General features: G+C 55.3%; 8 protein-coding genes across 8 annotated transcripts; 3 read left to right on the forward strand and 5 right to left on the reverse strand.

Moving 5' to 3' along the window:
• Nucleotides 1–43: 43 nt before the first annotated feature.
• On the reverse strand, nt 44–5,274 carry MIND_00750800 (DUF262 domain-containing protein; the record flags this gene model as incomplete). Its single annotated transcript, XM_037364205.1, has 12 exons — nt 5,229–5,274; nt 5,027–5,182; nt 4,930–4,977; nt 4,799–4,879; nt 4,657–4,752; nt 4,602–4,611; nt 4,402–4,555; nt 3,237–4,351; nt 3,034–3,186; nt 2,832–2,987; nt 2,592–2,780; nt 44–2,537 (listed from the first exon to the last, which is right to left on the reverse strand). The coding sequence occupies exons 1-12, from the start codon at nt 5,248–5,250 to the stop codon at nt 44–46; spliced, it is 4,674 nt and encodes a 1,557-aa protein (XP_037219849.1). The 5' UTR covers nt 5,251–5,274.
• A 221-nt stretch (nt 5,275–5,495) lies between these two features.
• MIND_00750900 (Nicotinate-nucleotide pyrophosphorylase) lies at nt 5,496–6,467 on the forward strand (the record flags this gene model as incomplete). Its single annotated transcript, XM_037364206.1, has 3 exons — nt 5,496–5,839; nt 5,885–6,330; nt 6,379–6,467. The coding sequence occupies 3 exons, from the start codon at nt 5,496–5,498 to the stop codon at nt 6,465–6,467; spliced, it is 879 nt and encodes a 292-aa protein (XP_037219850.1).
• A 15-nt stretch (nt 6,468–6,482) lies between these two features.
• On the reverse strand, nt 6,483–7,735 carry MIND_00751000 (Amidohydrolase 2; the record flags this gene model as incomplete). Its single annotated transcript, XM_037364207.1, has 3 exons — nt 7,479–7,735; nt 7,188–7,427; nt 6,483–7,140 (listed from the first exon to the last, which is right to left on the reverse strand). The coding sequence occupies exons 1-3, from the start codon at nt 7,715–7,717 to the stop codon at nt 6,483–6,485; spliced, it is 1,137 nt and encodes a 378-aa protein (XP_037219851.1). The 5' UTR covers nt 7,718–7,735.
• Nucleotides 7,736–10,595: 2,860 nt separating this feature from the next.
• Nucleotides 10,596–11,313, reverse strand: MIND_00751100 (uncharacterized protein; the record flags this gene model as incomplete). Its single annotated transcript, XM_037364208.1, has 4 exons — nt 10,596–10,737; nt 10,792–10,988; nt 11,039–11,092; nt 11,140–11,313. 4 exons carry the CDS (start codon nt 11,311–11,313, stop codon nt 10,596–10,598), a joined length of 567 nt encoding a protein of 188 aa, XP_037219852.1.
• Nucleotides 11,314–11,408: 95 nt separating this feature from the next.
• MIND_00751200 (uncharacterized protein) lies at nt 11,409–12,381 on the reverse strand (the record flags this gene model as incomplete). The annotated part of the gene is made up of 4 exons (XM_037364209.1): nt 11,409–11,711; nt 11,755–11,997; nt 12,044–12,203; nt 12,254–12,381. The coding sequence occupies 4 exons, from the start codon at nt 12,379–12,381 to the stop codon at nt 11,409–11,411; spliced, it is 834 nt and encodes a 277-aa protein (XP_037219853.1).
• A 30-nt stretch (nt 12,382–12,411) lies between these two features.
• On the forward strand, nt 12,412–13,534 carry MIND_00751300 (uncharacterized protein; the record flags this gene model as incomplete). Its single annotated transcript, XM_037364210.1, has 3 exons — nt 12,412–12,578; nt 12,623–13,179; nt 13,227–13,534. 3 exons carry the CDS (start codon nt 12,412–12,414, stop codon nt 13,532–13,534), a joined length of 1,032 nt encoding a protein of 343 aa, XP_037219854.1.
• Nucleotides 13,535–14,001: 467 nt separating this feature from the next.
• On the reverse strand, nt 14,002–15,099 carry MIND_00751400 (uncharacterized protein; the record flags this gene model as incomplete). Its single annotated transcript, XM_037364211.1, has 6 exons — nt 14,950–15,099; nt 14,824–14,896; nt 14,706–14,776; nt 14,348–14,649; nt 14,246–14,298; nt 14,002–14,195 (listed from the first exon to the last, which is right to left on the reverse strand). Exons 1-6 carry the CDS (start codon nt 15,016–15,018, stop codon nt 14,002–14,004), a joined length of 762 nt encoding a protein of 253 aa, XP_037219855.1. The 5' UTR covers nt 15,019–15,099.
• A 175-nt stretch (nt 15,100–15,274) lies between these two features.
• MIND_00751500 (Rsec15 protein) lies at nt 15,275–17,005 on the forward strand (the record flags this gene model as incomplete). Its single annotated transcript, XM_037364212.1, has 7 exons — nt 15,275–15,369; nt 15,419–15,676; nt 15,730–15,850; nt 15,899–15,991; nt 16,037–16,174; nt 16,225–16,640; nt 16,687–17,005. Exons 1-7 carry the CDS (start codon nt 15,290–15,292, stop codon nt 17,003–17,005), a joined length of 1,425 nt encoding a protein of 474 aa, XP_037219856.1. The 5' UTR covers nt 15,275–15,289.
• Between the last annotated feature and the right edge of the window lie 31 nt (nt 17,006–17,036).

Genomic DNA, 17,036 nt, shown 5'->3' on the forward strand with positions numbered 1-17,036 from the left:
CCACACTCCACGTGATACTCAACATAAATATAAATACTTTATTCTACATGCCGCGCTGCCCCGGCGGTCCCCGCCCTTTCTTCCCCTTGACCACGTTCTTCTTCATGGGACTCGTCCTCACTACAACCACCTTTCTCGGCGTCTTTTGTTCCGCCTCCCTACTTGAGCTCGCCACAGATCCAGACCCAGACAGACTCGGCGCAACCCGTTGGACCACAATGCGTGACAGAACCTTCCCCGGTGTCCCCGTCCCTTCCGTCCTGGACACAGACGACCTAGATCGCGCTGGCGATTCAGGGAGCAGCCCTGTTGGCGAGAACCGCATCGAGATCGGCTTCCGGCTCGTGCTTGGGCTCGGCGACGGAACCCGGTCCGGCCCCGGCTCCGGCTTGATGACCGGCTCGGTCGGGTCACGTGTACCCGGCATGGACGGGTCTTCCAGGATCGGCGACGACGCGCGTCTTTCTCGTTGGACTGGGATCTCCTGGGAGCTCTCCAGAGGCGCCGGGCTCGGGCTTGGGCTCGCGCGGGGCGTGCTGATCGCCGTGCCTTCGTCGTCCGAATTTGGTAATTGCATTTCCAAGTTTGGCACCTCTGGCGCTCCCTCGGGCTGGGACATAGTCCCTGTCTCCGTCTCAGCCGCACTTTCTCTGTTGGTCTCCGGTTGAGTGACTGTCGATTGCTGCTCCGGTTGGGTCGCAATTTCCATTTCGACCTCGTCAACGACTGGCAATATGGGATTTTCCAACGCGATTCGACTCGACTGAGCATTTTCACCCTCGCGACCCAATGGCGGGGCAGGTACCGAAGAGGAAGCCGTGTCCGTCGAGTCCATCGTTAACGCCGCGGTAGTCGTGTTGGGTAATTGTGACTCCGTTTGGGGCGCAACCTCCGTGCCAACCTCCAGCTCGTCAACCCCCGGCATCTCTGCTTCCACAATAATGGGATCTGGCTGTAGTTCCGTATTCTCAGAGACAGTTTCCATCGTTGATGCCGCGGTAGTCGTATTGGGTAATTGTGCAACAGGCTCTGCTGCATCCAGCCCGTCAACCACCGGAGTTTCTGTTTCCATTGGCTGATCCTCACCCAACGGCGGTTCTGGTAGCTGCGCCAACACTGAAGAAGGCGCCGCGTCCGTAAAGTCCATTGTCAAATCAGTCACAGCCGGTAATGCCGTCGCGGCCCGGGCCGACCCCACCGTGGCCATAATCGCCTGCAACTGCCGCGCCTGCTCCGCCGCCGCCTCCCGCTTCAGCCTCTCCCCAGTCTCCCGAGTCATGTGCGTGATCGTTGCCTCCCGGTCCGCCGGTGACAGCGTGCCAATCAGCGGCCCGGCCTCCGCATACGTCATCAACCCAATCACCCCCGCCCGCACCGTGCTTGTCAGACGGCCGAACTCACGCACACGCACGTCCCACGCGAGCCCTCGCAGCCGCGTCGCCGTCGTGGTCGTGTACCACTGGATCAGCCCTTTGTTGAAGTCGGGATACCACTTTGACGCCAGATCACGTGCCTCGGCCGAGCACGCCGGCAGCAGCGCCCATGCTTCGGTGTAGCTCAGTAGCACCAACAGTGCCGCCTGCCGCGCTGAAATCAAGCGTGCGAGGAACCGCTGGCGTCCGTCGAGATCCAGGCCGCGGAAGTACTCCCCGACGATCGGCGGCACGGCCGGCCGGTCCGGCGCTGTGACAGGCCACAGAACTGTGCCGATCACGTGCGCACGGCGCTCTGGCGGGAGCACCTGCAGCAGGCCGCGTGCCTCCGGGAGCGGCATCTTCACAAGCGAGCCCGCCTGCCCACGCGCATCGAGGTGAGGGAACCGGACGCGGCGCTCCTCGGGCGTCAACTCCTGGAACCTTTTCACCACGTGATGGTCCTTGAGGTCGGCCCAGCGCACGGGGATCAGTGCCGCGACCTCCGTCTGCGTCTCCTTTGCCAGCGTCGCGATCAGTGCAATTGCCGGATCGAATAGGACCCGCGTGTCGATGAGGACCGCGGCCTGCTGCCTGGGCGCAAGCCGGGGGAACACTATCTGCTGCTGTGATGGCGGCAGCGCTAGGAATTTCCCGAGGAGGGTAGCTGAAAACTCGTGAGGTTGTTGTTGTGCCGCCGCGAGTAGTTGCACAACAAGCTGTTGCGTTGGATTAATATTATGTTGGGATCCAAGCGAGAATTGCTGGGGCGACGGCGGTGGTTGGGATGAAGAAAAATGCCCAGAATAAGGATATTGCATTGGTGGTGGGGGATGGGGTTGTTGCGGCACATATGCTGAATAAGGAAATTGCGTCGGTGGTGGTGGTGGCAGTGCTGCCTGCTGAATGGGGGAAGAATGAGGATATTGTGTCTGTGGTGGTAATGCGTGCGACGGTGGACGTTGATGCAGCATTCCCCGTTCATCCACGTACACGACAGGTTCATTGCCCGCGTTTGCCTGTGGAATTGGTGCATAATTCACCGGCGGAGGCTGCGAATATGGCACAGCACTTGTCGAGGCGACAGGCTGCGACGGCATTCGCGCATTCGCTGTCATCGCAGATCTGAAAAAACCTCTCGTCAGTTATCTAATCTTATCTTATCTTAAGGGGACTCACTGCATCTGTGTCCCACCTTCAAGAATCGCTTGGCTCGTCGGCTGGGATGGCGGTCTGGCTGGCGCATTGTAACCCGTTGCTGTATTATAAGGTGAATGGATCCTGCCGGGCTGTGATGGTGGTCGGGGAGGTAGATTCGTCTGTGGATTCACAGGTGGCTGCGATGGGGTCCGCATTATTGGCGAATTGCTGAAACATATCACTGTGAGTGCCGTGTTTGAATACGTTAACAATACTCACTGGATGTGTGGCTGCATGTTTGTACCATGCATTACCGGCGTTGTTGGCTGTGATGGTGGTCTAGGAGGTGGGTTTGCAGGATATCGCATCTGCGAAAAGCCAGGATGCTGTGATGAGCCTGCTGGCTGTGACGGTGGTCGCATTATTGGCGAGGTGCTACCTTCGTCAGTTACTTTTTTTAATCATATTCGTGATGACTAACTGGGCGTTTGGCTGCAGATTTGTCGCGTGCATTACTTGCATTGTCGGTTGTGATGGTGGTCTGGTCGGTGGATTCGCGACATGTGCTAGCTGCGAAAAGACAGGTTGAGATGGTCCGGCGGGTTGTGACGGTGGTCGCAGTATTGGCGAGTTGCTAGAATGTATCCTCGTCAGTAACTTTCTTGGTTTGTTGCAATTACTAACTGGGCACTTGACTGCATGTTGGTAGCATGCACGACCTGCATCATCGGTTGTGATGGTGGTCTAGTAGGTGCATGTGCAGTCTGTGTTGTCTGTGGAGAGCCAAATTGTGATTGGGCTGCTAGCGCTGAGGGTTGCGAGGCGATAGAATGGGAGGGACCCGGTATCGGCTGAACATTGGGTTGAGACGACGAGGCCATTGACGGCGAAACCTGACTTGCTCCTCTAGCTGCCGAAAACACATATTGTCCCTCTCTAGCAGCTTGAGTTGGCCGCGCAGTCGCGAGATTCGAGATCACCCCCGACAAGTTTGGCTGCGGTAGCCCAAGCCGGGGCCTCTTCTGCGGAGACGGTAAGATTGCACTGGTCCCAGGTGGGCCATCGAGAATCTCGATATCCGGCTCCTCCTCCTTAACCCCGTCTTCCTCCCGCGGGCGTTTATTTGATCGAGGAGGACTGCCCAGCTCTACCACCCCTGTAGCAGTGGTATTCGGGGACGGAACAGCGTCTGCTACTCCCTTTGACCGCCTCAGCTCTGCAACCGCGGAAATTTCTCCTTGCTGAGCATGAATAACGTTCCCCTCGCTTGCCCACGTCGCCACCGACTCGCTCATCGTCCCCAGCACCGTCGTGTTCATCTTTATCTGGCCTCTATGTTGCTCCCGAACATCGTTCGTTACACTCCTGATCCCATCAACCAGCCTGGCCAGGGTGGTGCTTGAACGATGGCGGTATACCAAAAAGCCGCAAACGACAAATTCCACTGGCGCAAGCTGGTAGAGGGTGTGTGTCCGCTGGTGAATGAGCTCCAGTATCTCGAGTGTCTCCCGCGCGTCATGTTCTAGCAGAGGCGGGACTGCTGCTTGGTCCAACATCCATTTCTCGGGCCCCGCCACCATCGGAGTGATTTTCCCCAAGGAAATGGCGCCAACAAGCTCAGCCAGAGATCGGAATGGAACGGAGCGGTGGAGCGAGGACCCTTTGAACAGATTTTGGCTGAGCGGAGAGTCGACATTGACGATGAAGTCGGTTTCGAGGCCCGTAACGAGTGAAGCCCGCGCAGACACAATCGCACGGAGTTTCTCCGCCTTACTGAGGGGCCGACCACGTTGAACCCGCTTGGCGACGGTCAGCAACGAAAAAAACGTGGCAAACAGACTTCGCGTACCTCGAAGATATCGCGTTCTTCTTCAGGAAGAATCTTGTCAAAGACTAGACAGGATATAACCGTTTTCTCAAAGGCTTGTCTGTCGTGAGCAGGGAGACGAGTGGCCCCCCTATGTGTGCCGTTGTCCGTCCAAAAGTACTTCCGGCCGTCTTCTCTACTTGCGGTCAGTTTCGTGACAATGTCGACGAGGAAGTATGTACCCATTGCGAACTATGAGAAATGTCAGAGTAAGCAAAAAAGCGTAGGACGACGCACATATGATCTCTCCTGTCATGAATTTCTGGAGCGACGTCAACCGTTGTTTCCCGTCCATACAGCGCAGCCTTTGCCTCCCATTCTCAGTGAACTTGGCTATGAAAAGCGTCAGCGGAGAAAAGCCAGCCAGAATAGCTCGCACCGAACATCAACTGATTCACCGGGGCACCGCGCAAAATGGAGTCGACAAGGCTCGTCTGCGATTCGGCCGGCCAAACGAATTCTGTGAAAAGGTCAAATTCCAACTTCTTCTTCTAAGCAGGCCGCCCTCACTCCGCTGGTACTCCGCCCCGAGGTCGATTTTGTCCGCCTGCAACCATTCTTGCCCATCGTCCGTCAGTGATTGGTGTGTGATGGGCAGGGAACTCACGGAATAGTTCCACAGTAGTATGCTCCTCCCTCACATGCTGCGGAAACTTGTGGCGGAGACACGAGCCCGACGCCTCTGATGCGGTGGTCGAGTAGTGTGGATTCGATGGCGGGTACTCAAGTCCAACGCCCAAATACTCATCGTCGAAATCTCCCTCTGCGGAGCGATGTCAGGCCAGAAAAAGCAAGCCGCCAACACCGACCTTCTTCTTTGGCAATGCTCATGAGCCTGCTGGCATGAAGGTAAGGAATAAACCTCCACGGATCATTGTCAACAGTCCAATGAAAGTCACATGCACATCTTATCGTACTGCCACGATGCTGAGAGGACTTTACATCTGACTCAGTATACGTAGGACGCTACAAATCTGCAAATCTGGATGGCCATACTTGTACTAAATCTTGTCGGGAATAACATTTATTGGGTATCTATGATGGCATCATATCGCATCTTATCCTGAACCACCATCATGTCTTACGCGCACCTGCTGCCGCCGAGCTGGAAGACAGAAGTCGGCGCGTGGCTCGCAGAGGACACACCCTCGTTTGACTATGGCGGGTTCGTCGTCGGCGAGGCTCAGCGCACTGCGTTCTTGCTGGGGAAAGGAAGCCAGACAGCGGTGCTTGCGGGGTCCCCGTTTGTCAGCGAGATATTCACGCAGCTGGGCTGTACTGTCGAGTGGCATATCGAGGAAGGGGACACGTTCGAGCCGGTGAAGCATGTCGCGACGGTCACGGGGCCAGCAAGACATCTGCTACTCGGGGAGCGCGTCGCGTTGAATCTACTCGCGCGCTGTAGCGGCATCGCCACTAAGTGCGTTGTCTTTTTCCACTCTACTTATTACTAATTCCCCCCCAGATCGAAGCGGATCAAGGACCTCGCGCGGGGGTATGGCTTCAATGGGATCGTGGCGGGAACTCGGAAGACAACACCGGGGTTCCGGCTGGTGGAAAAGTATGGGATGCTCGTTGGTGGGATCGACCCGCACCGCCACGACCTGTCGAGCATGATTATGCTCAAGGACAACCACATTTGGTCGGCCGGCTCGATAACAGCGGCAGTGCAACGCGCAAGACAGGTCGGTGGGTTCAGTCTGTTATTGGATGTGGAGGTACAGAGCGAGGCGGAGGCGGACGAGGCGATTGACGCGGGTGCGGATGTTATCATGCTGGATAATATGGAGGGTGAGCAGTTGGTCAGCGTTGCGAGAAGTTTACGCGAGAAGTGGGCGGGAAAGAGAAAGTTTTTGTTGGAGACGAGCGGCAACATCACCGAGGCCAACTTGCAGGAACGCGCGTCGAATGGTGAGCAATCCCTTAATGCTATCCCGTCGTGCTGATTTGTTCTTTCAGATGTGGACATCCTCAGCACAAGCACTGTTCACCAGTCCGTCCAGCACATTGACTTTAGCCTCAAGATTCAGAAACCGAGAGTAGATTAGATTAGATTTGTAATTTTATGCAAGCCCAAACAGCGCCAACGCGTTCCCCCCGCGTACGCCGTCCTTCTCCGCATCGCCCCAGCCAGACACCGCGTCGATCGCCTGTAGATTCTCCACAACGCTTCGCCACTTATCGGTATTGCTCAGCGGCGGGAAGAACGGGTGGTCTGTCCCGAAGAGCATGTTTCTGCTGCCAAGTTTGCGGTCCACCGTATACCCAAACCCGGCTGTCTTCTTGTCGCCAAACTGGGCAGACCGCGCAACGACGTCGCTGACAAAGCCGAGCTCCTCCGGGCCGTATGCGACGGCGTCAAAGTGGAGCTTGCCGAGGTACCAGCGGGCGTCGTGGGCCAACCTCGACGCGACAACCGGGTCATGGTCGATGCAGGACGCAAGTCGGGAGGACAGTTGTGGCAGTGCGCCACCCGCGTGTGCGAGGAGTATTTTCAAAGTTGGATGCGCGTCAAGTGCGCCGGAGAGGATCAGACGCGTCGCCGCGGCGGTCGTCTCGAACGGGAAGCCGAGCGCAAGCGGGAGCACGTGCCCGTTGTCACGTGGGCCCCAGGCATCGCCGACGCCGTAGTGTGGGTGCAGGAACGCGACGAGGTTGGCGGAGGAAAGCGCGCCCCAGAGCGGGGACAGCGAGGGGTCGTCTAGGCCGGCGCCGATTCCGCTGAAAGATGTTGTTAAGATAATCGGTAGAATGGGTGGATAGCGCACCGGGTACCCAGAATGACGCCCTTCAGATGTGGTAGCTTGGATATCTGGTCAACAGACTCGAGGAGGGCGGGAATGGGGACACCGGGGACAAGCGGGAGCAACCCAAATCCATATAAGCGCTTCATCCCGCCACTTAATGACGGAGACTGGGCACAATACGCCTCGAGGTCATCGTTCAGCTCTGTGGCAAGCCTCTGCGCGTCGTCTGGCTGGAGAAAGTCCAGCCACGGGTTAGCAGAGCTGATTTATTATTATATTTAATCCACTTTGCAGAGATAGCCTAGTACACACCTCACGACGGACACGTCGATCCCGTGCCTGTCCATGAACCCAATCTTCTCCTCTCTATCCCAATACTGCGGGCCCACGGGCCGGCCTCCGCTCGGCTCGTGGTCCAGAATCAACAACCGCTCGCCAGCTGGTGCAGAGAGTATACGCGGAACGGCAGAGCGCGCGCGGAGGAGCGCCGCGTAGCGCGGCAGGTACACGTGTGTGTGGATGTCCACCAGCAGCTTCTGAGCGAGCGCCATCGACGTTGGCAAGAAGCGATTTGACACCACGTGATTGGAATTTGTGTGACGTCACACGGATCTGCTATTGAACATGTCCTCTACCTGGCCTGCGGGCCTGCTCAACTTTTTTGAGAATGCGCGTATTGGTGAGGGCCATCCGGACGCCCTTTACGAGAACCGGTACTTCGGGCCGTACACCCGGCTGCTGGAGCACTGTTTCGGGGATGGTTTTGACTTCCTCGTCGCCCCGCAGCCACCGATGGCGGACTCTGACAACGAAAGAATCGCACTCGAGTTCAAGCTTTATCTTGTCGTCTCCGATGCGGCCCAGCGGCCCGTGCTCCTCCTCGAGGCCAATGCGGAAGACAGGGGTTACACACCCCAGCGACGCAGGCAGGTGGATGCAGACATGCGGGAACGCTTACTCGACATGGAGGGCGAGTGTCCGCTCCCACGGCTGTATGGGGTCAGCGTTATAGGCACCAACATGCGCGTATACGCTCGTGACTACACAGGGAATACTAGTAATACGATGCCCTCGTTTGCCACGGTGGATGCCGCCGACCCGTATGTGCTCCCAAAGGACTATTTAAAGGGCGAATGGCCCATCGATATCTTGTCCAGTCAAGGCTTCAGCGAGCTAAAACGGTTGGTCGGTTGGATCAGGGATGAAAGCAAGAAATTGGACGACATGCAAGTGCTTTCGTTTAAGTATTTTTTCCGGTTGGCTCATTCAAGTGTCAGGCCGCAATCCAACACCAAAAAGAAGGGGCATTCCAAAGTTTTCACCAGGACTCAAGCGGGTCTCCAAAGACCTTTCACAACCTGGGCTGGACGCACTCTGATCAAAACATCCCACCCTCCTCCACTCTCAGCCCCATATTATGCAAGAACAATCACTATGAATCATGCTCACAAACGTATTCCTTTCACCTCTCTATACATGTACAAAGTTGGCAGCCTTCTCAGCCGAATCTTACGCTACTGAACTATACTTCATGTTCGTTAGAAAATTCGCGACAAGCCGGCGATCACCAATGTGACTGTAGAATTGTCCTCCCTAACTCGAGGTCAAGACAGCCCCTCAAACTATATTCTCGTTCGTTTCCATCATCATACACACCTCAACCGCTCTCTATTCCTCCTATCATTGCTCATGCTTCTGGCGAAGTGCTTGCGGGAAAGCCAAGACAGTCCCTCCCAGACCATCGTCACTTGCTTCCAACACCTTCCCGCCTCCATCGCTCTCTATTCGCCTCCAACCATTGCTCCTTCATGCTCGATTCCACCCCCCAAGCCAGCACAAGCCCTTCTGTCGCTTCCAACGAGGATCGTGAACATGTGTTCAATCTCAGCCGTCTATACGCATACCCTCAAACCAAATGCAATCATCAAGTCGAGAGCGCCTCAATTTGGTGGAATGTTCTGACAACAGTCGATCCAGAGCAAGCATCTATCGATATTCAAGCTCCTGTGAACATCTAGAATGTGCTTACTGCGGTCAACGATCTCTCAGCGGTGCTACCAGCTCTCTCTTCAACCGATGTCCAGTCCAACTTCGTGAGAAATTACTTATCCACTACCTGCAGCTTTGTGACTTTCTTTTCATTGACAGGAAAGAGTCTTTCGGGTTTTTTGTGCGGCGATCACCGGTAGCTTGAGGTTCATGTTCACCATGCATTTTCTCGCCGCTGTCTGGATGCGATCAAGTTAATGGTGTTCAATGCCAGGTGAAAGGGCAAAAGGCAAGTTAGACGTTTTCTATCCGTACGTGCCTCTTTGTTTTTTGGAACTGTATCATCTAATTGTCTTCGAGCTCAACCAACGGACGATGCATCATTTCGGTTCACACGACTTGGTGCTTGCTGCCCCTCTTCGCAAATCGGCTTGTCGCTACCTCGGATTTTCTAACGAACATGGAGTATAGTTCAGTAGCGTAAGATTCGGCTGAGAAGGCTGCCAACTTTGTACATGTATAGAGAGGTGAAAGGAATACGTTTGTGAGCATGATTCATAGTGATTGTTCTTGCATAATATGGGGCTGAGAGTGGAGGAGGGTGGGATGTTTTGGGTCCAGCCCAGGTTGCGAAAGGTCTTTGGAGACCCGCTTGAGTCCTGGTGAAAACTTTGGAATGCCCCTTCTTTTTGGTGGTGGATTGCGGCCTGACACTTGAATGAGCCAATCGGAAAAAATACTTAAACGAAAGCACTTGCATGTCGTCCAATTTCTTGCTTTCATCCCTGATCCAGCCGACCAGCCGTTTTAGCTCGCTGAAGCCTTGCCTGGACAAGATATCGATGGGCCATTCGCCCTTTAAATAGTCTTCAGAGTCTTCCCCTCTCGGCACAAATTGCGGTGTTGTTGTGTTCTGCAGGAAATCATGGCAGTAGACGCGCATGTGGGTGCCAAGGATGCTTAGTGCGTAGAGGCGGGGGAGGGGACACGCATACATGACGTCACTGAAGCGCTCACGCATGCTCACGTCCGCCTCCCTCCGCCGCTCCGCCGTAGAGCCCCTGTCTTCTGGGTTGACCTGCACAAAGAACACTGGCCGATGGCGCGTGTCGAAGACAATCAGGTAGATGACGTAGTCGAGCGGAGTCCGGAGCTCGTCCGAAAAGGCCGGCGAGACTTGCGGAGCAACGAGAAAGTCGAACCCACCGCTGAAGCAGTAGCTCAGCAGTCGAGTGTACGGCCCAAAGTACTGGTTGTCAAAGAACCCTCGGCTAGTGTGTGCATTCTTGAAGACTGCAAGTAGTTCTTTGGGCCAGACAGTGTCCGCCTCGAATGACATGTTGTGGGGGAAGACAACGTCAGTTAATTGATGCCCCTCTTTGTGGGATAACGTAGTCCGTATGCGACAAGAAAGGGAAGGAAGTACTCTAAGTAAAAACTCTAAGCGAGGACTGCGCCGAGGAGAACGAGCGCGGCAACGAGGCCCGCATTGGCACCCATAGACGCAGCGCCGTTGGCGGGCGGGGTGACGAGGCCGCTGTCGGATGGCGCAGGCGGGGAAGAGCCGGAGGGGTTGTTGTTCCTTTAAAAATGATAAATAAACACTCCCACAAAAAAAAGAAAGAAGAGTGCGCACGGTTGCTGGGTGGGCGGGGGTGGCTGGGTGACGGGGCCAGAGGGAGAGGGCGCGGCAGAGACCTTTGGCGCTGCGAAGAAGAACTGGGAGGACTGGGCGAGGATGGCGTTGAGATTTTGTGTGTCTTGGACGAGGTTGATCTGGAACGGGCCAGCCCCAGGCGCGGGCCAGCCTGTCGAGGGCGGGTCTACGGTCGTCTTGTTGTGTGGATTAGTCATGGGTAACGAGGGCAAGGGAGGAAACACACAGTGCCGCTGGTCGCGTCGACGAGTGCCTTCAGTTGTTGGTTGTCCGCGGGGTTCTGTTCACAGTCAGCCACACAGAAGAGAGGGAAGAAAAGAGACGCACGCCGTTGGAGAGGACGATGGTGAAGTTCTTGCGGTCTGAAGCGACCGTTGTCCAGCTTACGACATTCGACCCGTCCGTGGTGAAGTTCTGGCCAGTGCGCGGGGCAGTCACAGTGAACGCCGAAACAGAGGCAGCAAAGGCAGCGAGCGCGAGGAGGGTGCGTGTGGCGAGCATGGGTGGGTGGGGAGACGTAAAAGAGCGACGAGCGAGGCGAGAAGCGAGAGAAAAGAGGCGTATGATTACGTGTACATGCTACAAACTTTTGATTGTTACGTTGCTAGCGCGTCGGCCGCGTCGGTCCAGAGATCGCGCTGGCCCCACACATGCACGACAGTCGCAATTACTATCCAGCAACAACTCGCGTCCAACTCCGTCTCGGCGCGTGTCACGTGTTTGAGTAGCGCGATGGCGGCGCGCGCCAAATTACGAAGCTGGTGCAGTTCGTCCGAGGAAAGCTGTGCATCGAGGCGGGCGAGTAAAGCGAATATCCAGCGGAAGTGGGATGTGCGCAGTTGGAGGGGGTGTTGCTGCATCCAGTGGGTGAAGTACATAAGCAGATGTAGTGTCGAGCGCTGTAAAACCATTAGCGGTAGTAATAATGAGTATAAAGCTTACATGGTCAATGCGGAGTAAGATCGCAGGCGTTGGCTCAAGCGGGACAACGGGACTATCATCGATGTCTGCCTCGTCGTCTGAAAACGCACGCATTCTCCCCTTTCCCTTGTCCTTTGGCGGCGGATCCCACATCTCCCGCGGCTTTCCTGCAAGAAATGTCCACCAGCAATCGCGTCGACTGACCTCCGGCATCACCCGCGACCCATTACTCTGCGACACGTGAGTCGTGGGCTGCGAGAGGTTCTGTACATCGTGAGCAGAATTCAGATGGCAGAAGTCACAAGCGCACCTTTCTGAAATTGCGAAACCGTGACTCGTACAGAGCACACCACTCAGGCGAAGGCAGCGCAGCGGATGACTTCTCTCCAGCGGGCAATGGCGGCGTTACCTCGGGCAGCGCGTACGGATTCGCGACACGCGTCACATGGGGCAGACTCCGCGCGTCGCGTCTACCAATTTCATCAGCCTCAGCAGGACCAAACACACCACAACAACACACCGCACAGTCAGCAAATACTCCTCCCCCGTCGCTGGCACACCGTCAAAGTCCACAGGGAGCGCCGAAGCCACGGGCAAGATCTGCCGTCCAAATGCGAGGTCATCGTCGTCCGAGTCCACGAAGGACATCACGTGATGTCACGCTCCTCCGTGACGGCCATGGAGGACGACATCGACGGCGATGCGCTACAGGCCCAGATCGACCTCTCGCTCTCGTTCGCGCAGAGCCTCGCTGCGTCATGGGTCACGCCTTCCGCCAAGAACCAAAAGCAGAAAACAGGGGCTCTTGAGGCGGAGCTCAAGGAGCATATGCGTCGACCACCACGGTGCGTGCCCAGTTTTATATTGAGTCTTCAGCTGAATAGAGTAGACTGGGTGTAGGCGCGGATGTCCCCGCTGTTAGCACCGCCGCGCGCGACGCCCAGAAGCTCAAATCAAAACTGAGCGGCAAACGGGCCAGGGGTGAGGACCCTGACACTGGCAATAGTAACGACAACCCCGATGAGGACGACGTAAGAGGTGCCTCGGCCAAGAAGAAAGCGCGTACAGACCCGTTCGGCGACAACAACAAAAAGCAGAAGAAGAAGGCCCTGAAGCGGGCCAGGGATGATGATGACGGGGCCAGCAAAAACAGCAGCAAGCGGCCGCGTGTAGAGCCCGGGCCCGACCAGCCCGGGACCGCCAGCAGAACAGTGAACGAAACTGGCAGCAAAAACCCGTTCTCGATGTCGACCACAACGACCACAACCGCCAACGACGAGGTCTCACCTGGCCAGCGTACACCGCCTGTTGAACCCGCAGAGTCCGCTGAGACGGCACGCAAAAAGAAGAAGAAACGGCGGAAACACCAAGCCAACGCCGGGCCTGAAGGTATGCAACTTGGCCTGCATGAACATGCAGCGGAGCCACCACATACTGTCGTTTCAAGTGTGTAGCTGCATTTTCTGCTCGTCTTGTTCTTAAATATACCACAGACCCACCACCAACTGCTGGACCAACAGCGCCGATTGTCCCACTGCTATTCCTTGACAAGCCTGCGGAAGAGCAACCCGAGGAAGTACAAAAAGAAGCGCAAGCGCAAAAAGAAGAAAAAGAAGAAGGGCATGCAGACGGTGCATCCCTAGCCAGGGCAGACACAAAAGTATATTCCCATTGGATAATAACTACTTCTTCAAAAGGCTGCCGACTGCTTCACGATCCGAAATTGTTATTGTTTCTCAAAATTGTTGCTGTCTCTCCTGACAGAAAACTGAACGAGGGTTGGTCAACGACGTGCCATTAGACACAAAATGGATGCTCACTGGGAGGGAGTCCCGTTAAAGAGTACTGAGCCAGCGGCGGCAAAGGCTGAACATCGCAGATGCGAAAAACTTGAGCTTGAGCAAGAGGAAATTCATTTCGTCGCAGGGGTGTGTTTGTTTTGTCAGGCTGGAGGACCGCAGATTCGGCGTTTAAGTACCAGATCGTTCTTCATTCCGGCGGCTAGCTTTCGACACCCGCTTTCTGGATCATTATGGTTGCGCTCCAGCTGTGAACCATGAGAGTTGAATACTTCCGCCAGCCACATCTCATCCATTCCGATTACGCTTAGCTCTTAGACACTGCAAATCAGTCAGGCGTATGTGGGTGGCAGAGAGCAAGTGCTTGAACGGTTTCGAGGCGCAGATCCAAAGGCATCCCGTCATAACTTGTGGTCAGTCGCGTCTTGATAGTGAGAGCACTCGAAGCGATTTGCCATTGGCCGTGTACCTACTCTACATTCACCGTTATTTCGACACCCGTCTCTAAAAGTTTGAACGAGATATTAGACATGTTTTGCACGAGGAAGTCTGGCTTCACGGCCTCCATCTGGCTGCGCGGATGTGTTGTGAGGAACCCAATCGTCTTGCAGCCCGCAGCCTGTCCACTTCGCACACCGGCCGGTGCGTCTTCGAATACAACACCTGGGTAACGTAATCAGAATGAGCACATAGTAATGTCTATTATGCGTTACAATTCTCAGGTTTGACGCCGCATTTGGTAGCTCCAAGAAGGTAAGGGTCGGGGCTATACTGCAGTCAGCCAACGAGTAGCTGAATACTTTTTGCTAATTCACTGTGGTTTGCCGTTTACGACGTCCTCGGCCACGACAAATACGTCAGGGACCGGTACGCCTGCAAGTCTGACTGCTGAAGAAGCGTAATCACGCGTTGCGGAAGTGCATATCGCCCAGCGTGGATGGGGGAGGGCATGAGCGGACCCGATCTGCGGTAAATCGTCGGCGGAAAGAAAAAAGCGAGCCCAGAGGGAACGTGCCTGTTCGAAGGCAGCCTTGACGCCGGGAAGAAGGACAATCCCCGCCCGACCATTCTCAGTTGAAGTGGTGACAATCGCTTTCTCGAACCGTTCAGCCTCGCGCTGTGGGATCGATATTGTCAGTATACGTATCGATGGGTTTATAAAGTGAGACGAACCTCTAGCTCATCCGCATCGGTGATACCACAGTGTTTTCGGAGGTTGTCAATTGTACGGACCCCATGAGAGGCTATGTAGAATGAGCTGACAGGAAATTGGACGCAGGAATTCACTCACAGCTGAGGATATCTTCGACATCGATGTTGGGGTATGTCTGCTTAAAGAGGTCCCAAGCACCCTCCACACCCGCCTGGAAATTAAAACAGGTGAGCTACCCTAACAACAACAAGGGGGACAGCATACCGTGCTGTTGACGAGGGTGCCGTCCATATCAAAGAGGATGCAGTCAACGGTGAACGTCGTGGAGGGCATGTTCCTCAACCCAGATGACGGGTAAAAGCAAAAAGAGGTTTCAGGTTCGGAGCGAAAATCCGATGTGATGGGTATGCGTCGAGTTTGGCGAGCCTCACCTCACCCCCGTTGGCTGTTCGCGCCAGGTATGTCCGATAGGGCCATCCCAGGCGCCCGCCGCTGGCAATCTTTGGAACGGGTAGACGGATGGAGTCAAGCGGGGGAACGTGTGACCGTGACAACGCCATCTGTCACGCGTTTCTTCTTCTCGACGCGTGCCACCACCCGCGACATGTACAAAGTCGAAGATCGAGGTTCTGGCTCGGATGAAGTCAAGCTGCATGGCCCGCGCTATCCATATCGACTGAACTTGTGGGTGACTGCCCTCTCTCTCTCTTTCCCAGTGTTAATGCCGCTCGAGTTATGACACGCCTCCTCTTTACGATGTTACTATCGAGGCATTCGAGTCTGCAGCGCTGAACCGCCTGCGGGTCCTGGCAGAGATCGAGTCCTCCGCCGCGCGCGACCGCAAGTGGGACGAGACGAAAACAGTCATAATCGCGCAATGCGAAAAGTACCTCCCCCTCAAATCGGCCGGCGCACTCAACGTCGACCTCGATGAACAGCGGAGAACAGACCAGCTTGGCCACTTTGTCTTAAGACTGGCTTTCTGTCGCTCGTAAGTGGTGACTATTCTCTCGTGAAGCACTTACTGACTCGGAGTTTGAATAGCGAGGAACTAAGACGACGATTTGTTAAGGCGGAGACTACTCTTTTCAAGATTCGTTACGAGACAGACGACAGCGTGGAGAGGCAGAAGTTCCTGGGCTCGCGAAATTTCAACTGGGTTGCGGTATGTTGTGGTATCTTATGGTTCTACCGCCGTTCACACTATCCCAAGGTCGGAGACCAGGAAAAGGCGGAGCATCAACAGAGTCTACTCACCTACTATAACACGAAAAACGACGATTTTGCGAGGGAGAAGTATTTCAAAGTATGTGGTTGAAAGACAACTGTAAACTCCATTTCAACGTCTTAGGTCCGATGGACGCGTGTCCCCGACCTCGTCGACCGGCGCAGGGTATTTCTCAAAGGCGGCTGGGCGTATGTCCCTGGCAAGGAACAATCTAGCATCATTTACCAGGAGTTTGAGACACATTTGGAAAAGGATTTGATGGTATGAGCTATTCACCACCCGCGCATCCACCGCCAACTCCAATCTACCAGGTTACTGCAAGATATATGCCCCGGCTAGATGAAGACACGCGTTTGAAGGGTGTATTGGACAATCTTTCGCAAGGTTTCCTTGCCGGCGTATCCTCTGAATGGAATAGCTCTCCGATGGACGCCAATGTCCAGGGCATCAAAGCGGAGATGGTCGACGAGCTAGCCGCGAAGCACTTCCCGATGTGCATGCGGAACTCACATCAGAAACTCCGCGCAGACCACCGCCTGAACCACTTTGGCCGATTGCAATACGGCTTGTTCTTGAAGGTGCTCGGACTGTCTATTGAAGAGGCCATCGTCTTTTGGAGAAAGTCGTTCGACCGCATAACAGACGACACGTTCAACAAAATGTACAAATACAACATCCGGCACTCGTATGGGTTGGAGGGCAAGCGGGCGAACTATCCAGCAAAGACGTAAGGTTGTTTCAGTGACAATATGTCGAGTCTAAAAACTCTACAGCTGTCAGCAAATTCTCACCTCTGGCGGGGACCCTGGCTGCCCATACCGCCACTTTTCGGTGGATAATTTACGGTCTGCGTTGGTCTCGGCGTATGGGCTGAGCTCCGCTGACCTCCACGATGTGATGAACCAAGTGAAGAACAACCATTTCCATGTCGCGTGCACGAGGGTCTACGAAATCACACACGCGTCGTCTGGCGTGAAGCGAGGAGACGGCGTTGGTAGCGGGGAGAGCGTCACGCATCCGAACCAGTATGCGGCGAAGAGTATGGAGCTGGAGAAGGCGAAAGAGGAGAAGGCAGCAGCCATGGTACCCTAATAGTATCTAATCTCGTCACCTGACCTGTATT

The sequence above is a fragment of the Mycena indigotica genome, assembly GCF_014461135.1.
Source record: "Mycena indigotica strain 171206Taipei chromosome Unknown Mind.scaff0006, whole genome shotgun sequence".
Lineage (NCBI taxonomy): Eukaryota > Fungi > Basidiomycota > Agaricomycetes > Agaricales > Mycenaceae > Mycena > Mycena indigotica.